This window comes from Hyperoodon ampullatus, assembly GCF_949752795.1.
Source record: "Hyperoodon ampullatus genome assembly, chromosome: 2".
In the NCBI taxonomy this organism is placed as follows: domain Eukaryota; kingdom Metazoa; phylum Chordata; class Mammalia; order Artiodactyla; family Ziphiidae; genus Hyperoodon; species Hyperoodon ampullatus.
Window position 1 is genome coordinate 151,156,307 of NC_136915.1, and position 22,142 is coordinate 151,178,448.

The 22,142-nt window shown below is 46.7% G+C and overlaps 1 protein-coding gene across 1 annotated transcript; it reads right to left on the reverse strand.

Moving 5' to 3' along the window:
- Positions 1 to 581: 581 nt before the first annotated feature.
- LAX1 (lymphocyte transmembrane adaptor 1) lies at positions 582 to 7,148 on the reverse strand (the record flags this gene model as incomplete). Its single annotated transcript, XM_079696493.1, has 5 exons — positions 582 to 1,325; positions 3,126 to 3,211; positions 3,886 to 3,996; positions 4,410 to 4,519; positions 7,060 to 7,148. The coding sequence occupies 5 exons, from the start codon at positions 7,146 to 7,148 to the stop codon at positions 582 to 584; spliced, it is 1,140 nt and encodes a 379-aa protein (XP_079552619.1).
- Positions 7,149 to 22,142: the final 14,994 nt, after the last annotated feature.

Here is a 22,142-nt window from a genome sequence, read left to right on the forward strand (position 1 = left end):
CCCTTCAGCAATGAGCGAGAATTCCTATTGTTCTGCGTTTTCTCCAGCGTTTGGTTGTGCGCACTCATTTTAGAGCGGAAACTGTCCCCCCACCCCAACCCAACTTCCTTGTTCCTTTTGGCCTCTGCCTTGATTACCAAATAATCTGTATTCCTGTTTTGCAGCCTGCTGGTATTAGTGAAGGTAATGATTTTAGACTACTTCATGTTCCCACTGTGTACTAAAGCACTCTTCCATTTTTAACCTCCTCACAGACTTATAAGGCAGTTTCTGCATTCTTAAGTTGGTATGAGAGATAACAGCACCCTGCCTGAGAAGAATTTCTTTCTGACTTTCTCAAACCCCTGCTTTTGTGAGCCTCTTAGCTCTCTACTCATTTCAGCTTCTTTTTAGCGTAACCAAATGAATCCACTGAAATACAAGGGTGGTCAAGGGTCTTCACTAGACCCTGTAATGGCTATGGATCCGGCAGGATAGACCACTCCATGTGGCTTTCCAGCTGGGTGGCTGGGTCTTAATTCATCAGGAAGGAGCCATGTGTCAGGCCCCTGCTCAAAGTCCCTACCTCCTACCTCCGCAGCTCACACATTCTTGTAGTCATGACAGTCTTCATTTGACATCTCTTCTCCATGTTTCATCTGACTGTTCTCACTCTGTGCAGATGACTGATAGGCCACATAATCCTTTAAGGCCAGGAAACTCCCTGACTGCATGACAGGTTGGATGTGGGTCTCTGGACCATCTGTCCTGCCCTCTACATGGTCTGTGTTTGAGGATGTCGCTTCCTTCTCCTCCTGCTGCTGGTTTCCACTGGGATCTGGTGGTACATTTTCATAATCTCTGCAGCACTGAAAAGTTCCCCAGGGCTGCTTCCCTTGGATGGTCTCAAGATCCAACACTGCCATGTTGACATAATCATTTGAGGTCTGAGAAGACCCTTCCCCATCGTTGAGTGGATAACTGCTCTCAGTTCCTGGAGACCCCAAACTGGTGCAGTCACTGGCGTTCCCACAGCCCTCATCTATTTCTTCAGTCAACTCCAGCACCTTGGTACTTGGGAGGATGAAGAGGTTCCCAGGAGGGCTGTTGGTAGAAGCTAAAGTCTCAGCAATCTCCTTTGCTGTGGGGATATTGACATAATCTCTTGAATCCTCTGAAGAAGTGCTTGGGCAATCTCCTGAAGCTCTGACGTTGACATAGTGCGCTGAGGGAGTGAGGTTTCCACACATCTGGGGCCCCATGGTATTTTCATAGATGCCCACTGCATACCCCATGGCATGAGTATGGGCTCTGTGCACATGGAGGGCATCACCTGCTTGGGAGGGCTATGAGTAAGAAGAGAAAGCCAGTGACAAGATAGAAATAGAAACATGGACAAAACCTTTCTTCTTCCCTGACCAGTACTACTACATCTAATGGTTCTTCCTCTCAGTTCTTCACTTTGGAGAAAAGGTCTGAATCAGGGATCTCAAACCTCAAGGCTTCAGATGCTAGGTAGGAATAAGTGAAGTAGGCTGAGTTTAAGGAAAGCAGCAGTGTAAATTTGACAATAAATTGCAACTGTTTTTTGGCCACACTGTGGGGTTTCAATGGGGAGTGGGGGAAGTATTATGAATTGGAGAGAGCCTGTCACACCCCAGAGCACACTGAGGTGCGGCATAGTGGTTAAAGGTAGAGGCTTAGGCTCAGACTGAGGGTGCAAGTCCCAGGCCTCACCACTCTGTGCTGAGTTTGGGCAAGTTACCTAATCTCACTGTGCCTTAGTTTCCTAACTTATAAAATGGGTATAATCATAATAATATCTACACCATGAGGGTTTTGTGAGGAGTAAATGGATTACTGACCGTAAAGCGTTTAGAATAGCTCCTGGCACAAAGAAAACACTAAAAAATGCTTTTTGTTGTATTAGTATAGGGGCAGCTGACACGCAGATCAGCTGATTATGGCCAATTAGAGATGCTAGTCTGTTGTTTCCAGAACTTCTGATTTTCAAGAAAAGCTGGGCATCTGAACTTTAATGTGAAAGCTTTTAGGTTTTTAAATGTTGCCAACTGGTTCAAAATCTCCTTCAAACACTACAGAGTACAATCCAAACATGTTTGTGGGCTTAAGCCAGTTTGAAATCTAAACTCTAGATGCAAAATTCCCTCAGGGCCCACCTGAGTCCTACAAGTAGCTTTAGCAATGGAGTTTCCTCTGCTCTTCCTTTTATCAGCCACTTAGACTTACTGCCCCAAGAAGTCTTAGAAGCAGGAGCAGAGCCCAAGGATGGGACATGCAAGAGGAAGAGGAAGCAAAGGTGGCAACATGGAGTGGCCGCATGGTAATCAACCTAAGCCCCCGAGTGAAGAAAGGCTGGGTAACAACCGAATTAGCAGCAGCTGCAGCATGGCTGTACTTACCCAAGGAGGGTCACAAAACCAAAGGAATTGATTCTTTTAACAAGCTAATGAGAACTTATCTATGGAAATAAGCACCCTGATCTTCAAAATAGTCCCTCTACTGTCCCTGGTGTGACTCCTCCTGGGGAGCTGCCTTCAGAGCCAGACTACAAGACACAAGGGATTATTGTTATTAATTGTAATAGTCCCCTGGTAACCTCAAAGGTATCCCCGACGTGCTCAGTGCTTTCTACGCCAGTTACAGTGCTGAGTGAACTTATGAGTATTTCTGCTATGGAGGAGGATTGAAACAATTTGACATAGGCTCAGAAGTAATTGGCAAAGTAGGACTTTAAGAGTATTTTGAGCACCAACAGCACTGTTGGAATATTTAGGTACCCTCCCAAGGTGATTACTTTGAAGGGGACAACATTCATTTGGAAAACACATTTCAGTTCTAACATCATGTCCTTGAATACATGTGCCCTGGTGCCTTTCCTAAAATCCCAAGTGCTTGCTCCTCTCTTTCTAAATTTTTTGCCTTGGGTGGTAGGGAAGTCCTGAGGCTAGTCTTCCCAATTTATTAATAGGGCCTCGGGGGTGGGGGGCAGGGGTGTGTGTGTTCCAAAGGACATGCTGTTTGCAGTGAAACAAGAGCCAAGACCTAGAACTCTTGCACTTCAGCTCTTCTGCCAGAGACATATCATTTCTCCCAAACGGGTTGTCATTTCACTTGACTCTTACCACATGCTCAGAGGGAGGGCTGTCAGAATTTCTGGAGAGGAGGCTCTCGGTACTGAAAATACGAATACTTCTTGAAGGATGTCTTCCTGAAAGGACAGAGAACAAACCCTGAACATAGTCAGCCAGTCCTCCGAGTGCTTCAGCCTGTACAATTCCTGCATCTTGGGTGAAGTGGGTTTGTGTGATGTCTGGGGTTCGGGGCCTGGAGTTCTGTGGGGAGAGGGTCAGAGCTACAGGGATGATGTGCTAGGAGACCCAGAACCCTCCTCAGCTAGCTGAGGACAAAAGGATACTAGCACAGGAATTGAGGAGGCTGGGAAGGAGGCTCCTGGGGCGAACCCTCCCTCCCTTGAGGCTGGAGGCTATTTTCTCCTTCTGTATGTCTTTCCCAATGCTAGACATACCCAGCTGTCGCCTGCTAACTTACGTCAAGAAAAATCAAAGCTACTGTCTATGTAATCAAACCATCATGCTGTACTCCATAAACTTATATGGTGATGTATGTCAATTTTTTATCAATGAAATTGGAAAAAGAAACAAACAAAACCCCCAACCCAGATGACTTCCCACTCCCTTCTTCGAGCTCTCCAAGCCCCCACTGGAGTTGCATCTTGCAGTCTATCTATCCCATTCTCTCTCATGCTCCCTGAAGGGCAGAAAGGTCTGCAACTTTAGAGAAAGTTGCTTCCAGGTGAGAGGTACATTCCGGGGGTAGAAGTTCTGTAGGTCTGGACTCCATGGATTAGAAAGAAAAACCTACCCAGCTCTTCTTGTCTTCGGGGCAAGAGGTCATAAATATTTTTGGCTCCTTGTCTGGGTCGAGGCAGAGTCAGCAAGGGCATGACGGTAACTTGGAAGTAAGGAACTCGCCCTGCAAGGCAATGAGAGACACGGAGGTCATGGCTGGGCCCAGCTGCACAGAATGCGGGGCCTCTTGGGGATGAGATGGTCCCAGAAAATATTGCCCACCCTCACCATGTATCATGAAAAATACGTTTTCAGACTTGACCAATTCCCTTTGAGCTAGAAGCATAGGGGACTCAGTGGACAGAAGCAGGGCACAGGGATACCAGGGCAATGACTTTCAAAATGGAGCTCCACTCAGCACTGAGCCTTATGGAGCCACAGCTTAGGATCCCAAGGGAGACAATGACCCGTGTGTCAGGTAAGAACAGAGGACTACCCAAGCCAACAGTTTATCTCTGGAGGGTAAACTGGACTTTAAATACCAGGCTAGTTGATTGATCCTAGTGTGTCTCAACTTGGGACAAACAAGGGACTCACGCTTCTTCCATTTGCTCCAGTTCCACAGGATGCAGAAAACTGTGACAACCAGGAGGATGGCAAGGAGTCCCGCAAACCCAGAAAAGATGCTGCTGCTGTGGTCTTTAGCTCTGCGAGGAAAACCAAATGCCATGACCCAGCCATAGGAGGGTGGGAAGTTGGAGAAGATGCTTCCTTTAGGAGGTAGGGCTCGAGGATTTGGAATGAGAGCCCGGTGAAGGAAAGCTGAGGTGGGGTGGGCTGGGTGGTGGAAGAGAGGGTCATCTTCCCTTGGAGAGAGGGAAATAGGACATGGGAGAAGGGACCTATCCCATTTGAATGCCTACTGGATGCCAGTGTTTTGCATGTGAACCTTATTTAATCTGTACAACAATCCCATTTCTCTTTGTGACCAAGGAATCTGAGAATTAGACTCAGAAAGGTAGAGTAACATGTCAAAGATCACATAGGTAGGAAAGAGCATGATGGAACGTGAGTCTAGGTCTGTTTGGGCCCAAAGACTGTTCTTTCTATGGCTTCACACTGTCTTCCAAACTTGTAATGCCAAGTCCACCTGCTCCCGCTTCCCCCATTCCCTGCTCCTGGGCTTTCTGTCTTGCTCGAAGGAGAAGATTACCCAACTTACAATTAGGGAACAGCTCTGGGACAAGAGTCCAGGTTGCCTGCACTTGAATAACCCCTGTAGCACCAACTTGTGGAGCTGGTCTCCAAGCAACACTCTGTTGTTCTGCAGAATTTAACCAATGCAAATGCACGGAGCAAGTTCTGGGTTACTTGCAGTTCCCAGGCAGGCATGGAGTTACTGCTCTGCTTTGCCTATAAGAAGCAGCCGATTGACGTTACAGAAGGACTCACTAGCAGACCTGCTCCCCCAATTACTAGAAACCAGGTCATCTATCAGGGAAGATTTTTGTCCTCCTGAGTTCTAGGCTTGTTTACCCAACTCTGTATTGGACATTTCCACAAGGTTGCCTAATAGACATTTCAAACCAAAAATGTCTGAAACAGAACTCCTGTTTTCCCCCCACAAACCTGCCCCTCTGGTGTTTCCCATCATCTAATGACTCGGCCAAAAACCTTGGAGCCATCCTTGAATGTTTTCTTTCTTTCACACCCCACTTCTAGTTAACCAGCAGATTCTGTCTGCTCATCCCTGGGCATCTATCCAAACCAGTCACCCCTTGCTCCTCCATTACCACCACCCTGGTCCGAACCACCGTGCATTCCACGTGGACCTTTGCAAGAACCTCTCTAATGGGTCTCCTTGCTTTCACTCTTGGCCCCAACACACTACCTTCACACACGGGCCAGAGTGATCCTCTAAACGGTACATCAGATCACGTCCCTCCTCTGCTTGCAACCCCCCATGACTTCCTATCACACTTGGGATAACATCCGTAGTCCCTACCCAGTGAGGACTTCATGGCCTCTTCTGTTCTAGCCTCTGCCTGCCTCTGACCTCCTTTCCTACCACTTTCCCTCTGACCTTGACCGCCAGGACTCCGTGCTGTTCCTGGTAAAGCAGTCTGGTCTCTCAGACCTGCTGCTCCCTCTCCCATAGCTCAGTCCCTCATTTCATTCAGGCCTCTTCTGAAATGTCACCTCCTCAGACAGGTCCTCCCTGGCCACACCCTCCCTCGTACTCTCAATCTCCTTACTCTGTCCTGGTTTTTCCTCAGAGCACTTATGACTGACTGACATTATGTTATCCATGCATTTGTTCATCTGTTTCTATCTGACTCTCCCACTTGACTGTAAGCTCCAGGAGGTCATGAACTTGTCTGTCTGGTTCACCTGGTGCCTGGAACAGTGCCTGGTGTTCAGTAGGGGCCGGATGAATATTTGTTAAATTAGTGAATGAGTAAATTATCAAACAAATGAATGAATATAGAAATAGGATATTTTTGCCAGAAGAGTTGCAGGGTTCTGACATTTTACGAATTCATTCCCCATCAATGCCTCTGTCCACCTGCAAGTGGCATGTATTTGTTTGTCATGGTAATGATATTTACCTCCCCAAACTACAGTGATTTGAAATTTATTATTTTGAGCTGTGCTGTTATGATAGCACTGAACTTTATACCTCCCACTGTCAAAGTTTCAATGACTGATGGATTTTTTATTTAATATAATATTGAAGCTTTTATATGTAAAATTTACATCTATGATTAGTTCTGTGGGGTTTTATGTTCTAAGGATATATCTTTATCATATCTATGATTCCATTTTTATTCATGGCAAGTTTTTAGGGCCCCAAAACACATGAAAAAAGTGGGCTTTCTGTTTCCATCAGAGTGGGAACTAGTTTTTGTTTCTTTGAGGAGTGATTGGTGGGACCTGAGACAGGAATGATTGAGGACAGCAATCAGGGCCTCTGAGCGTGAGAAATCCAACCAGGCCAGGCAGCCAGCTCTAAGGAAATGCTGTGTTATCATATTTCGTCTCCCCCATCAACTCCTTTTTCTCCTCAATACCCATTTCTTTCCTCCAAGCAGTTCTGAGTAAACTTCTCTGAGCCCGGAGTTTATTGGTCTCAGGGGACCACCCTGGTGAGGGGTGGCAATGCTGCTGGGGTAGAAGCCTGCCAGGGTAGACCAGGGCCCTCTGTCCAAATCAGGGGAGGGGAGAGCTCACCACCCGGGCCACTTACGTGTCTGGGCTGCCGAGGGTTTCCTGCAGAGTGCTGGGCTGTGAGGTCCTCCCTCTGATTTCTGAGCGGGTCGGTATGGTGACATCCATTATCCCAGGACTGTCTCTGGCTTCAGCTCCTCCTTCTAAGCCTTCTCTTAATCGTCATCTGCTTGCCAGCCTGTCTGCCACTTTCCCTGACTCTTCCTAAATTGCTGACTCCTAGGAGAAAAGGCAGAATTGGTTTGTGTTTTACAGATAATCCTGTGGGGTATAGTCACTTTTTTTTAGTAGATAAGAATGACAGAACTCCTCCTGGTCTCCATGTCTTCCGAACATTCCCTAACATACAACTTTTTACTCTCAAAATTCATCTTCTTAAATCTTTATTTACCAAAGTCCCTCACGAATAAAGTCTATTGGTTTTTATTTCTTTCTTTCTAAAGCTTCCCATCTATCTTTCTAGAACTTTCTACCCCCCAATCAACTCCCTACCTTGCCTGTATCCCTTAAATGTCAGGCTGACGACCCAAAATATGAAACAACAGGTTTGGTTCTACCTTGATGTAGCTGCGATGCCGACTGCAGGAGGGACGAGCTCGTCTGGGTGTGGTGCTCCGCAGCGAGGCTCAGGGGGAAGCCAGCGTCTCTGCCTTGTGGGGGGGGATGTGAGGGGCACTGATGGGGAAACTGCCAAGAAGGCAGAGACAGGCTCCGTGAGAAGCTCATCTTCCCCCAACCCCCAAAGCAGAGAGAAGAGAGCAAACACTTTGCCAGAATGGAAACAGAGAGTCAGCGACAGGAAGCAACACCACCAACGTGCTAATGAAGCATGGGGCCCAGGAAAGGCTGCTCAGCTCTTAATAAGGTAGAAGCAATCATGTCTGCAGCCCGTTCCCTGGGCTGGCCGGCGCGCTGTGTTCTGGGGGGAGCGTGATTCAAGATGGGGCAAGGTGGTGGGGGATTTGTGATTGTTCGCCCTGGGTTTCTGAGACACTGAGAGTTTTATAAGCCTCCAGATTTACAATGTTTGTTTCAGCAGACCTAAAGAGCACTGGGAGGTGCTTTTTAGAAACAAATGCAGATCCCTGGCACCCGCTGCTGATTCGTGGGCGGAGGGTGCGGAAGGGGACCGGTGGTTTTCATAAACACTTCCCAGGTGATTTTGACAGAACTGGTCTGTGTTTCACGTTTTGAGGACCTCTGCTCTGGGTACGAGCCCCAGAATGAAGCTGAAGCAGGATTGGCATGGCCCCAGGGGCCTGCCCTCGGGGCCCCCGGCTGCTGGCTGGCTTGCTTACATAGGGCTCTTCAAGAGAAGATCCATCCCAGTCTGGCCTGTTGTGCACCTGTCTCAGAAGCTGGAAGATTCACACTCCGTGTCTACCCAAAGTGTCCCAAACGTCAACGTTTTTTTTTTTTAAATAAATTTATTATTTATTTACTTTTGGCTGCATTGGGTCTTCGTTGCTGCACGCGGGCTTTCTCTAGTTGTGGCGAGAGGGGGCTGCTCTTCGTTGTGGTGCACGGGCTTCCCATTGCGGTGGCTTCTCTTGTTGCTGAGCACGGGCTCTAGGCGCGTGGGCTTCAGTAGTTGTGGCTCACGGGCTTAGTTGCTCCGCAACACGTGGGATCTTCCCCCACCAGGGATCGAACCTGTGTCCCTTGCACTGGCAGGAGGATTCTTTTTTTTTAACATCTTTATTGGAGTATAATTGCTTTACAATGGTGTGTTAGTTTCTGCTTTATAACAAAGTGAATCAGCTATACATATACATATATCCCCATATCTCCTCCCTCTTGCGTCTCCCTCCCACCCTCCCTATCCCACCCCTCTAGGTGGTCACAAAGCACCGAGCTGATCCCCCTGTGCTGTGCAGCTGCTTCCCACTAGCTATCTACTTTACATCTGCTAGTGTATATATGTCCATGCCACTCTCTCACTTCGTCCCAGCTTACCCTTCCCCCTCCCCATGTCCTCAAGTCCATTCTCTACGTCTGCATCTTTATTCTTATCCTGCCCCTAGGTTCTTCAGAACCATTTCTTTTCTTGTTAAGATTGGCAGGCGGATTCTTAATCACTGTGCCACAAGGGAAGTCCCTTCAAAGATTGTTCGAAGTTTTTTTTCTAGCTTTCTCTCCCTCTTCCTTTTACGCATTTCCTGACACTCTTTCATCTTGGGAGAGTCCAAGGAGAAGGGGCCACTAAGACTATTAGTGAAGAAGAGCCTCTGATGTTACTTTCCACAAGGAAATGGATTCCCAGCTGGATGGCAGGGAAGCCAGCCAGTGCCTCATCACATGTTTCTCTCTCTCTCTCTCTTTTTTTTAATAAATTTATTTGTTTTATTTATTTATTTTTGGCTGCGTTGGGTCTTCATTGCTGCGTGTAGGCTTTCTCTAGTTGCGGTGAGCGGGGGCTACTCTTTGTTGCAGTGTGCAGGCTTCTCATTGCGGTGGCTTCTCTTGTTGTGGAGCACAGGCTCTAGAGCGCAGACTCAGTAGTTGTGGTGTACGGGCTTAGTTGCTCTGCGGCATGTGGGATCTTCCCAGACCAGGGCTTGAACCCGTGTCCCCTGCATCGGCAGGTGGATTCTTAACCACTGTGCCACCAGGGAAGTCCCACATGCTTCTCTCTTATGTCATCCCAGTGGACACTGAAGCCTCAGCTTCCCTGAGGTGTCGGTGCCTGCCCTGTGTCCAGGCTCCTAGAGGGCCCCCAGGGGAAAGGTCTGCAGGTTGGCCCTGGCCAGCTCTCCCCTGGGCTCTGCCAGTGCAGGTCCTCGCTGTCTTCCCTCCAAGTAACCTTACCTGGGAGGAAGCAGAGATGACTCAGAGGCAGCTGGTTCTAGAGCTGGAAACTGGGTCTCTGTCTGCCTCTCCTTTGGATGGGTCTGAGTAAGAACTAGGACTCCTCACAGGGGAAGAAGATCCATTGCTGCATCACACTTGTGGCTGGGACCGAAGGAAGAGAGAGGGCTCTACAGGCCTGTCTGGAGCCATTGGTGCCAATAGGGGATGGTGTGTGAACTGGGAACTTGGAAGATGGTACATGGGAAGTGCAGATAGAACCAAACCTCAGCACACTGACAGTTACTTAAAAAAAAATTTTTTTTTTCAAGAACTTCCCCTACCTGTGATCATCTCAAGGTCTTATCATGTTATCTTATCTACCCAGTCTGCTTGAGTCAAACTAATCTCTCCAGTCTTCTGATTTTCTCCTGCCCCCACGCTTGAGTGAAACAGCCTCCTCATAGAAAGTTCCCAGGCTTCAGAGTGAGCTCTGGGTTTCCAGGCCCTGGCTGCATCACTTTCCCCTGCTCTCCTTTCCCTCCCCATGGTGCGTAAACCAATCAAACCCACCACTCGAAACACAAAATAGATACCTGAAGTTATTCATCGTGATAGTGGGAGAAAACTACTCACTCCTGGGTGACAGGGTATGTGTTTTAAACCTGATTGCTCTAGTGTTGGCTTTTAACCACTCTTAATGACTTGAGGGGTTGAATGTGACATATGATTCTAAAGTATTAAGATTGGTTTTAGGGCTTCCCTGGTGGCACAGTGGTTGAGAGTCCGCCTGCCCATGCAGGGCACACGGGTTCGTGCCCCGGTCCGGGAGGATCCCGCCTGCCGCGGAGTGGCTGGGCCCGTGAGCCATGGCCGCTGAGCCTGTGCGTCTGGAGCCTGTGCTCCGCAACGGGAGAGGCCGCAGTGGTGAGAGGCCCGCGTACAGCAAAAATACAACAAAAAAAACCAAAATTGGTTTTAAATAGACAGAACTTAAGCATCCAAGCAAGCAAAGCCCTTTGAGGGGGCGGGGCTACATGCTAAACGTTGTTGCTAATACCAAAAATCTTTCAGAATCCTGTCAGGAAAGAGAGCACTGGGTTAAGAGTATCAGATCTTAAAGTACTACCTGGGTGATGTCGGGCAGGTCCTCTAATCTTTTTGGCTGTTTCCTTGGATGCAAAGTGACGATAATAATAGTGTTTAGGTAATGGCGTTGTGAGAATTAATTGGACGAACAGTGAAAAATGCTTGGCTTAGGACTTGGCTTATGCAACAGCTCATTAAATGGGGCTGCTATTATCATGTCATCTCCTGACGCATGAGACTCATTTCCTTACACTTAATGGACTGCTCTCTCAGGCCTTTCTTCCTTTCTCGATGCTTAATCTGCCTACCTTCTGCGTGGTCGTTTATTCTTTAAGCACATATCTCTGGGACATCTCCCACCGCACAGTACCAGGCACTGGCTTTGCACATAAAACAGAAGCGGTCCCGGCTCCTGCCGTGGTCAGTCTCGGATGGCCACCCCCGTGCAGGCACTCTGTACTCCAAGCAGACCCAGCTCATTGCTACTTTCGGACTCTAGGCCTTTGCACTAGTTCCTTCATTTTATCAGCAGATTCTTTTTCTCTTGTAGAATTCCAATAAAATCACATTTTAAGAGTTTATACTGGTTATTTCTGGGTTGTGGGGCTTGAGGTATTTTGTTATTTTCTTTTTTGGACCCATTGTTTGAATTTTTGCAAAGATCAAGTGTCCTTTTTATAAAAAATAAAATTGTAATTTAAAAAAATGTGCCCTAAGCATCACCACTTCTGTGAAGCCCTTTGCACCTGGAACTGGATTCTTGCTCTTCTGTGTCTCCATGGCACCATGTGTAATAGCACCTCTCAATTGTTAGGATTAGTTGTTTAAATGTGTGTCTCCCCAAGTAGATTTTGAACCCTCTCAGGGCAGAGACTGTGTTTTAATTTATTACATCTCTGGCATTTGGCACGGTGCCTGACTGGAGAAGTTCTCTCAGGTGCTTATTGCTGCTGTGAATTTATGGCTTCAGTGTGTAACAGCGTGAGATATTGAGAAAGAAATGAGTGTCCTCGTCTTTTTCCTGCTGTGCACTAATGGGCCAAAGGACAAAGCCAGCTCTGTACTGCTCTCCCTGCACCTCACAGGAAGGGCAACCTGAGGTCCTGGGTTGGGTCTCCTTTGTCCTAGGAAGGGGTTAACAGTGGCTTTTGTATTTCTGGGCCCCCCAAAATGCCAAAATTGCCCTGTGTGAAAGACAACTGCAGCCAGGCTTTGTTTTTGAAGGTCTGGGGGCTGGGACAGTGGAGCACGATGACAGCTGGAGCCTTAATGGCAGCAATCCCACCCCTCTACGCTCATTTGCTCGTGTCCTGGAGGCCTTCTCCAGTCCAGGCATGTCTGAAACAGAACAAAGGCAGCGAATACCTTCCTTTTAAGTTAACGTTGTGAGAATGCAGGATTAGGACAAAACGATTTAGAAAGTACAGAAATATTTCTTCCACCTCTCTGCTCCCTGCCCCACTCAACCAAAGGTCCTTGGGAAGAGTGAGGAGAATTTGGAAGCAAGGAGTGTGACCAGACTAGGGGATAGCTTCTGTCCCCTCCGCTAAGCTCCAGTGGAGGAGGCGGGTTGGCACTGCCGACAGGAAAGCGAACCCTTTCCTTAAGCTTGGTGTCCTGAGAGAAGGCCGACCTCAGCCAGCTTGGTCCTTCTGGAGTTCTTCGTTTGGCAGCCTCCCCCTGAGTCCTGGCAGCTGGAGAGCCACGGGGCATAGATAGCTGTGAGGCTGACAGCCCGGTCTTCCCTGAGCCCCAGAGCTGTGGGAGACCTGGCTTCCATCCCCTGAGCCCATACAGGCAGAGAGGCTCTGGCAGGAGGGTGATGACTCCTTAGCAGAGGGAGCAGGGTGGGTAGTCACATCAAGAATCAGATTAGAGCACAGCGCAGGTCAGAGGAGGTGCTGAGAGCAGAGGGCCTGCCTGGGGACCAGGCAGCAGCATGACAACAGGATTGGGAAGCTGGAATGGGGAAGGCACAGGTCAAGATGGTTTTCTTTGTTTCCTTCTTGTGTGAGTGAATAAAATATTTCAATCATTTCATTAACTAGGGCATCCTGAACAAGCTGGGGTGGCAAGCAATATATCTTAATTTTTCTGAACAAGCATTTTCTTTTCACTATTTTGTGTGTCATAGGACAACAGCATGACAGTGAGGCTTGAATTTACCTGTATCCCTTAGTATTAGCCTAGGCCCATGTGTGGCATGTGTGCTAGCTAAAGCTGCATTACTGCCCTTCCATTTTCCCTTGATTGCAGCCACACAATAGCCAAAGTGATCCCCTTAAACTGTAAGATAGATCATTGGAATCCTCAGTTAAAACCCTCCAATGGGGCCTCCCTGGTGGCGCAGTGGTTGAGAGTCCGCCTGCCGATGCAGGGCATATGGGTTCGTGCCCCGGTCCGGGAGGACCCCATATGCCGCGGAGCGGCTGGGCCCGTGAGCCATGGCCGCTGAGCCTGCGCATCCGGAGCCTGTGCTCCGCAACGGGAGAAGCCACAACAGTGAGAGGCCCGCATACCGCAAAAAACAAAAAACAAAAAACAAAAAACCCTCCAATGAATTCCTGTTTCATGAAAGCCAACCTTATACTGGCTTATAGGTTCTTGCGTCCACTTCCAGCCCTCCATCTCCGAACTTATCTCTTCACTTTCCCACTTGGTCACTCAGTGCCAATCCTGGCTTCCCTGCATGCCCTCAAACAAAGCAAGAGCACCTGCCTCAGGGCCTTTGCACTTGCTATGCCCTTTGTTTTGAATCTCTTTCCTCTCCATATTTACCTAGCTCACCCTTTTACTTCCTTCACTTCTCTTCACAGTCTTCTTTGTCAGAGAGGGCTTCCCTGACCACTCTACAAAAGAGCAACCCTCATGCCCTGTGCTCCCTATTTTCCTTACACCACTTTACTTTTCTCCTTGGTCCTTGTTACCATTCCATATGCTCTGTATTTACTTGTTTGTTTTGTCTCTCTCCACAAGACTAAATTCAAAAAGGTCAGGGTCTTTGTTTTGTTCCCTGTTGTATCCCCAGTGCATACATTGGTGCCTGGCATAATAAATACTTGACGAATGAATGAGTGGACCAATATTCAAGTGGAGGAGATGAGACCATAAAAAATGACTAGCAGAGGCCTCTCACAGATCTTGGCCAGTGCTAGCTAGTTTGGTGCTAGATTTGACTTGATTTAGAAAAGAAGAGAAACAGATTTCTTGTACTTTAAGGGCTATGGAACAATTTGTCTTTGTTGAAGGTGTGAGTGGCTGAGCCCCAAGTGAAGCCTGCAGGTACTGTCCCAGTATGCAGTAGTGCTCAACGCACACACAATGCCACATTTCAGGGAAGATAAAGCAATGGAGAAACACCATCTAGACATTCTCTTATGGTTATTAATAGCAATTTTAGACACCAGAGCAAGAAAGAGTATCAGAGTTGGAGAGACCCTTAGGTCACATAGCCAATTAGCAGCAGGGTTGGGACTATAACACAGGCCTTCTAATTCCCAGGCCAGCTCTTTCCACCAAAGCTCAAATGAGCCACTTTGCTCCTCTAATTTTATGACATTCCATTGGGTTAGATCTCTGGATTTCCGAACTACTGTTCTTCGTCACAGCAAATTCCAAAGCAGAACAGCCAGATAACAATCTCAGCAGAATGGACTATAATCACTAAGTTTTACTCTATATTATTTATGCTTACGTTGATAATTATAATGGGAGACAATGAAGACAAGAACCCAATTACGTTTGCTTGTGTGTTTAATCACACAACTTGTTGTGACATTGTCACCTAAGTTTGGATCATTTCAGCACTGATTATTTGATTTGTTAATTAGAACCTTAGCATTCCAGAGCCGGGGGCCTTAGAGATGGCTAGTTCATAGTGCTTTTAAGTCATTTTTTAAAGCTACAGCTGACCTGGAAGCCAAACACTTAAAAAAAAGAAAAAATGAACATTGTGGGCTCTGAATCATCGCTGAGGAATCCCTTTCAGGTCTTCAAAGTGTAACTGGAAAATGATTGATGTAGTTCCACTTTCTCACCGTAGAGATGGAAAATCAAGCCAGTAAAGAAGCAGACTTCACATCAGGATTTTACTCTATCTAATTTTTCTGTTTAAGCTCCTCCACCAAAGGGTGAGCAGAAAAACATTCAAACCCCTTTTCTCTCCTACCTGATTAGCAGAGTTTCAATTCAAAGGTTTAATGCAAAAGGTGCATGAATGCTTGACTCAAATGAAGGGTTTGGATAACCATGGCTGAAGGCAATCACTAGTTTCCAGACCTTCCCTCCTCACCTTCACGTTCTCTTTCAAAAGTTTTCATATATATTTACTTTATTTTTTTAATTTAATTGTTTTGACCACACCAAGCGGCTTGTGAGATCTTAGTTCCCCGACCAGGGACTGAACCCACGCCATCGGCAGTGAAAGCATGGAGTCCTAACCACTGGACTGCCAGGGAATTCCCTATATTTGCTTTAAATAAGGCCAGGATATGAAGATCTGGAATTAAAACAAGAAACTTAACCTAATCAACTGTGCTGTTTGGAGGATGGTCTGCATGGCCATTAGTACAGGGGACATCAGAGAAACCAAGTGGGGCCTGAGCCTGAACTCAGGGGCCAGGTCTGTCCGACTAGGGAACGATGCAACTGGCTCTGAGTGTGATGGCGCCAGCCACTCAGACAGCTCAAGTACTTCATGAGCATCAGTTAAACTTCTGATTATAATTTGGGTTTCCAAATACGTGGGTCATTTAAATTCTCATTGTAAGTAAGTGTGAAGTGGCATTTTGGTTTTGACACCAGCATCCCAGGAGGTGACACTGGGAGGACATTCCAAAGAGACCGCTCCCTTCTATGTGTGTATTTTCTGAGGATTGGGAGGTGTTCTTTGAAATAAATTTCAGAGAAGATTAGTTCCAACAAGATATGGGCAAGCCCAGAACCCAGAAGTCACTGCCTAAAAGGCTAAGAGTCAAGGCTAAAAGTATTCTGGTCTATGAATCTAGCTAGTTATTACTTCTCGGGGCTTAGGTTCATGGTGGGGACAACTGGATGTTAACAACATAACACAGAGATAGTAATAGGTGTGTTTTATTTACAACAGGGTTTCAAAGTTTGCTGGTAAAGGACATAGCATTTTTATCCTGCTTGCAGTGACATGGAGGCCATGCCCTAAGAGACCCAGGTCAGGGGTTGGTAACCAGCAAACTGGTTGGTAACCAGCTTACTCACTCAAATCCAGTGAGTAATCCTTGGATTTGCCCAGAGTTTAAGCCAGGGAGTTCCTAGTTGTGTGTATATACTTGGGGGTGGGGGAATCAGTCAGTCTTGATGGAGAGTTTCAAACAAACCCGATGACCACAGGGAGAGGATATGGTAGCTAAGAAAGAGGAGATTCACAAGCCATTATTAAAGACGGAGGGCAAAGAAACTACTCTTTTTAGAAGCGGGGGTAGGGAAAAGATGGAAGGAAAGAGCATGCTTTTTTTCCATATGGTAATTTAGGCCTAAGGAGCTGAGCTGGCTTTACACCCCGTGAGACCAATGTCTTAGGAAACTCTGGTCTCTGCCAGAAAGCTACTTTGTAGCTCTTCTTCATGCCTCACCACACACTGGGGTTAGGAGGTATGGATCCTTAAGATCCTGTTTGGTGGACTTCTCTGGTGGTGCAGTGGTTAAGAATCCGCCTGCCAATGCAGGGGACATGGGTTTGATCCCTGGTTCGGGAAGATCCCACATGCCGTGGAGCAACTAAGCCCATGAGCCACAACTACTGAGCCTGTGCTCTAGAGCCTGTGAGCCACAACTACTGAGCCTGCGTGCCACAACTACTGAAGCCCATGTGCCTAGAGCCCGTACTACACAAGAGAAGCCACCGCAATGAGAAGCCCATGTGCCGCAATGAAGAGTAGCCTTCGCTCGCCACAACTAGAGAAAGCCCGCGTGCAGCAATGAAGACCCAATGCAGCCAAAAAATTAAAAAAAAAAAAAAAAAAAAAAGATCCTGTTTGGCGTAGCAGAGAGGCACAGTTCTAGGGCCCAACGAAGACAAGGTGAGAGTAAGAGGGGAAATATAGGGCCAAGCTTTAGAAAGAACTCTAGTAGTATGTGTGTGTGTGCGGGTGTGTGTATTTTGTGTATTTTGCACCCCTTTTAAGCAAGGGTATTTGGGATGGAAGCTACAGTGGAAAGAAAGAGACTTTATTTCTGTTTTGTGAAAGATTTGTTATCAAATAAGTCCCAGCCCGTTTGGTTGGTTGGTTATTAATTATTTTCTCCCCAACATGTTTCAAAGAAACTAGGGCAGTGTGGCTGTGCCTGTGGAGAACAACCTGGGACAGGCAGGAAAAGTGGGGATAAGACTTCTCACTACAGAAGGCTCTTTCAAGGGCTCGTTCCTCCTTTGGAACCAGCCTGTTCAAACAGCCAGGAGAGTTGGGCTATTCTTCAACATCATACTTTTCCTAAAATACCTTGGGGAGCTGACAAAGTCCTTTCCTTCCTTGCTGTTCTATTTATTTATTTTATTTTTTAAAAAATTTATTTATTTTTAAATTTATTTTCGGCTGTGTTGGGTCTTCGTTGCGGCGTGTGGGCTTATTGTGGTAGGTTCTCTTTGTTGCGGAGCACGGGCTCTAGAGTACAGGCTCAGAAGTTGTGGCGCATGGGCTTAGTTGCTCTGCAGCATGTGGGACCTTCCCGGACCAGGGATTGAACCCGTGTCCCCTGCACTGGCAGGTGGATTCTTAACCACTGCACCACCTGGGAAATCCTCCTTGCTGTCTTAAAAGAGAGAAGGGAACTTGATTGTGTGCCTGGATGAGAGTTGCTGGAAGGAGTTCTGTGTTCTCAGATATGAGAGCTCAGAACTTAAAGGACCTGCCAGGAAGCTGTTTTGACCTGAAACTAAGGCCTACTATTAGGCATGCTAGGGACCCAGTGAATGGAGCAGCTAAAACAAACAACAAACAAACTCCCAACCTCCCCAAAAACCTTTGGGAAGGTGGGAACTGGAGAAGCCCAGAAGAAAGATAGGGAATAGCTGCTATACAGGAAACTAATTTTCCCGATAGGCGTTTTGTTAAAAACAAAAAAATACAACAAAGAAAAGAAAGAAAGGACTGCCAAGCCTGACTCTTTTTCATCCTTCCAAACTCATCCTTTCTTAAAAAGCTTCAGCTTCACAGTTCTCTGACTGCAGATTCTAACCAAGGTGGGCAGAGCAAAGCTCGTACTCCAAGGGAATGAAACTGGCAACCAGGGCTGCGAGTCACCAGAGGCAAGCATTGGCAGAGAAGCATGTCAGGGTCCAGTGACAGGCTAAGTTCTGGGCTTGCACAGGTAAGCTCTCCATGTAGCCGTGGCAGACCCCTTCTCAACTCTGACAACCATTGACATTACCCAAAAGTGGATACACATTGAGCACAGCACAGTCTCAAGTGGGCATGGGTTTTTATTCTCAGTGTGCAACAGTTTGGTTTCTGCTCATCAGCAACAGCTTTATTGGTTCCAAAAAAATTATCCTTTTTTTTCCTTCTTTTAAAACTCCCCTTCTATTCTTCCTTTCTCAATGGAACAACATATTTGAATTTCAGATTTGCCAGTTTATAGCTTTTTTTTCCTAAGAACCCTATAAATACATGCAAAACATTGTACAGAGAGCTTAAATAATATCAAAATGCAAATACAGATTGGGTGCATGGTTTAGCTGAACTGCAGATTACGGCAACACACACTGGGGTACACATTGCTTTGATATCACCATTTGTTTGTTTATGTCATGCAGATCACAATAGTCAATCTTTTGTTTTGTTTTTTTCCTTTTATACAAAAATACCAGTGCCTGTTATACTAGTTACTGAAAAAAAAAAAAAAAAAAAAAGAAGAAACTCAAAATTCCTATCTGCTGATTTGAAAAGAACAACACAGATAGATTTGTTGGCACATATATATGGCATATTCACATATGGCATATATACATATGGGGAGAAACATGAACGAAAGGCCAATTCAGTCATGGGGAGCTCACTTCCCTCCATCTCTCCTAATCAGGAGGAGAGGGGACAGCAGGCCCAACAGCAGGGCTGGGAAGGCAAAGGACAGCACTGAGCTAAATGGAAGGGTGTCTGGTCTTTTCTGAGGAAGAGCCTGGAATGGCTTAAGAAGAGCAGACAATTATAAGTGCCCCACCCCCACCACAGTAGTGGGGTGGTCCTCAGATACGGAGAGTGAGGAAGAGTGAGGAAGTACACACTTCGTGATGGCATCATGGGCTGCTTCAATCACTAGGCAGGGAAAGGAGGAAAGAAAGGAAGTGACGTGTTCAGAGGTTTCAGGGCACATGTGAGCTTGCCACACCCCTCTGGTTTTGGGCAGTAAGGTCATCACTCAGATTTAAGTGTGCAGACTCCCCCCTCTGGAGCTCAACGGGAAGAAGGAACACAAACTCTAAAGAACTCACAAGTGCTGGCGGGATTTCTCGGTGGTCTCTCTACAACCTTTAGAGATGGAGAGTCATTTCAGAGGGCAGAGGGCACCTGTGGGAAGGATCTAGTCAAGACTGTCACCCAGGCTAGAACCAGCCTTTATTTTTCCACTTAGAGCTCTACCTCCCAACTAATATATTACGTGAAACTTTTCTAGGGGAGGGGAGGAAGCCTCAAATCAAATCCTTGCACAAAAAGTCGCTAATGGAAAACTCCAGGGGTAAAAGGAGGTGAAAAGAACCATAAAAAATGCAAACCCCAAATCAGAGAGGGTATCCTTGCAGCCCAGTGTCTTGGGTACCACTCTGCCAGCTGTTCTTCAAGAAATATAAATCTATCTGAGGTCCCTGATCCTGATCACTAGCTCCTGGTACCCATTTCCATGGGGGGTGCACACTCATTTCCTGCTGGCTGCCCCTTCTTCCTGGATGCCTTCCTTCCCATCCGTAATCCACTGCCCACTCTCCTAGGTTTATCAAGAGAGGAATCTAGGATAATATTTCCCCCTTTTCCCCATCAGACCCTTTTCAAATCCAAAGCACCATTTTTGGGGAAAGCTTTATTAACTTATGCCATATTTATTCACTGTCAGTTGGATCACTGAAACCGAACAGGAAAAAAAATTATATAAAAAATATATGCACATAAACACTTAAACTTAATTCCATATCAACAAATTTATATTAAAAACATTCTAGAGCCCAACAAATTTTTTTCCCCTAAGTATAAAGATGGCTGTTTGGAGAAAGGAAGTTTGGTGCATTGGTTTCAAAACCGATTGCAAATATACTATAAGTCACCTGCCATGTCTAACAGCTGGTTATGTGCTCCCTTCCACAGGGTTACATGACAGCACTTTATTTTAAATCCTTTAAACAAAATACATATGGCTGACTCAAAAAATAACAGTTTCTCATCTAAAGAAAACTATATTTTTTTGCATAATATTTCTATATTTTCTCTCCTACTATGGAAACTAGAATACACACAAAATCCCCATTGACTTTAAACAAGTAGACACCAGCCCTCATGAGTAACCTGTCAGGCACCATGAGAGTCTTTTGGGAGCAGGAATGATAAAATAGCCTCCAAAGTTTGTTTTAAAAACTGATCTGAGGTAATAAAAAGACTCGACAGAACTAAATCTTCCACTGTACTTAATAAATATATATGTGAACACCTAACGCCTCGGGTGAGCTATTTTTTCCCCCATTAGTATTGAAGACAGAGAAAAGATCACTGAAACATGTAACCTTTACAAAACCAAAATCAGATCTGGTAGCTGATGTAGTAATAGGGATGTGCAGGGGATACTGTTTCTTTATTCTTCCTTCCTAGGGCAGCTCAGGTGAAAGGGTGAGGGAGGAGGGATCCAGAAGAAAAGGCCAGAGAGGATAGGTTCGGGTCACCTGACTCCCAAATGGAAATTTGGCAGTTCCTAACAGCCTCAAGCCCCTTCTCCCTACTCCCGTCACTCTAGAAAGAGGGGGTAGGCTTCATTTACCCAGTGGGAGATGGGAATTGGCAGACATGAGTTGACCCCTACACGGAAGAGCTTACAGCAGCATGGTAGGGATAGAAATGGAGATCCTGCAAACGCGGCTCCACCCTGTTGCATTAAGGGACACTTAACAAATCTCCTAGCCAAGTCCCTGGCTCCTGAGAGACAGGTGGGAAGGGGACGCTTTGGGCAGTGTTCAGGGAGAGAAGGCACAGGGCTTAACTGTGCAGCACTGAGCACATTCTGGAGGGGGCTTGAGTGGGGTGTGCAAGAGGGAGGGTGGAAGGAGGGGAGCTTTTCAGGGTGGGTCTTTTGCTCCTTTAAGTCGGCAGAGCGTCAATGAAGCCTCCCACTTTGGATACATGTTTTAAAAATCAGAATATTTGAGGGGGCTTCCCTGGTGGCGTAGTGGTTGGGAGTCCGCCTGCTGATGCAGGGGACACGGGTTCGTGCCCCGGTCCGGGAGGATCCCACATGCCGTGGAGCGGCTGGGCCCGTGAGCCATGGCCGCTGGGCCTGCGCGTCCGGAGCCTGTGCTCTGCAGCGGGAGAGGCCACAGCAGTGAGAGGCCCGCGTACAGCAAAAAAAAAAAAAAATCAGAATATTTGAGAAAGGCTGGGGCCTTATCAGAGACTGATGTTGGCGGACATGGCAAAGAGTAGAATTAGAAAACTAAAGGGCATGTCAAATCTGGTCCCCAGCCACCTAAGCTCAAGGTTTCTGGTTTCTGAGAGGAAGGTTTGCTCAGATGCTGCTGGAATGGCACTTTGGCCTCTCCCAAGGCTGCTCAATACTCACTCTCCCAACAATCAGGTCCTGCCCTGGAAGAGCCTTGGTGGATGGCTTTGAAAGCAGTAGTGGTCACCCCGAGGAGGACTCCACAGAGTTGACTTTGATGGTCTGTTTTCCAAGTCCAGTTAGGAGGCAAGGTCATTCTTAATTCATTCCTTTGCCACCACTTTAGGAACAGGAGAAAGCTCAGGCTTCAGGTAAAAACTACAAACCGCATATATGCAAGCTTCACGTCAGTGCTGATCTCCCTGGCACTTAGAAACCACACACACCTGACAAGATGGCAGTTTAGAAGTAGATAACCTGGCAACAACAGGAATATATTCTTACCAGCTCTCAATTGCTTCCAAAGGACGCTGTTAACAAAGAAACCTATCTGCCTCTAGAACTAAATCAAGGGCTCCACTGGGGCCAGAAAGGAGAATGGTCAAAGTCGACTTAACTCAT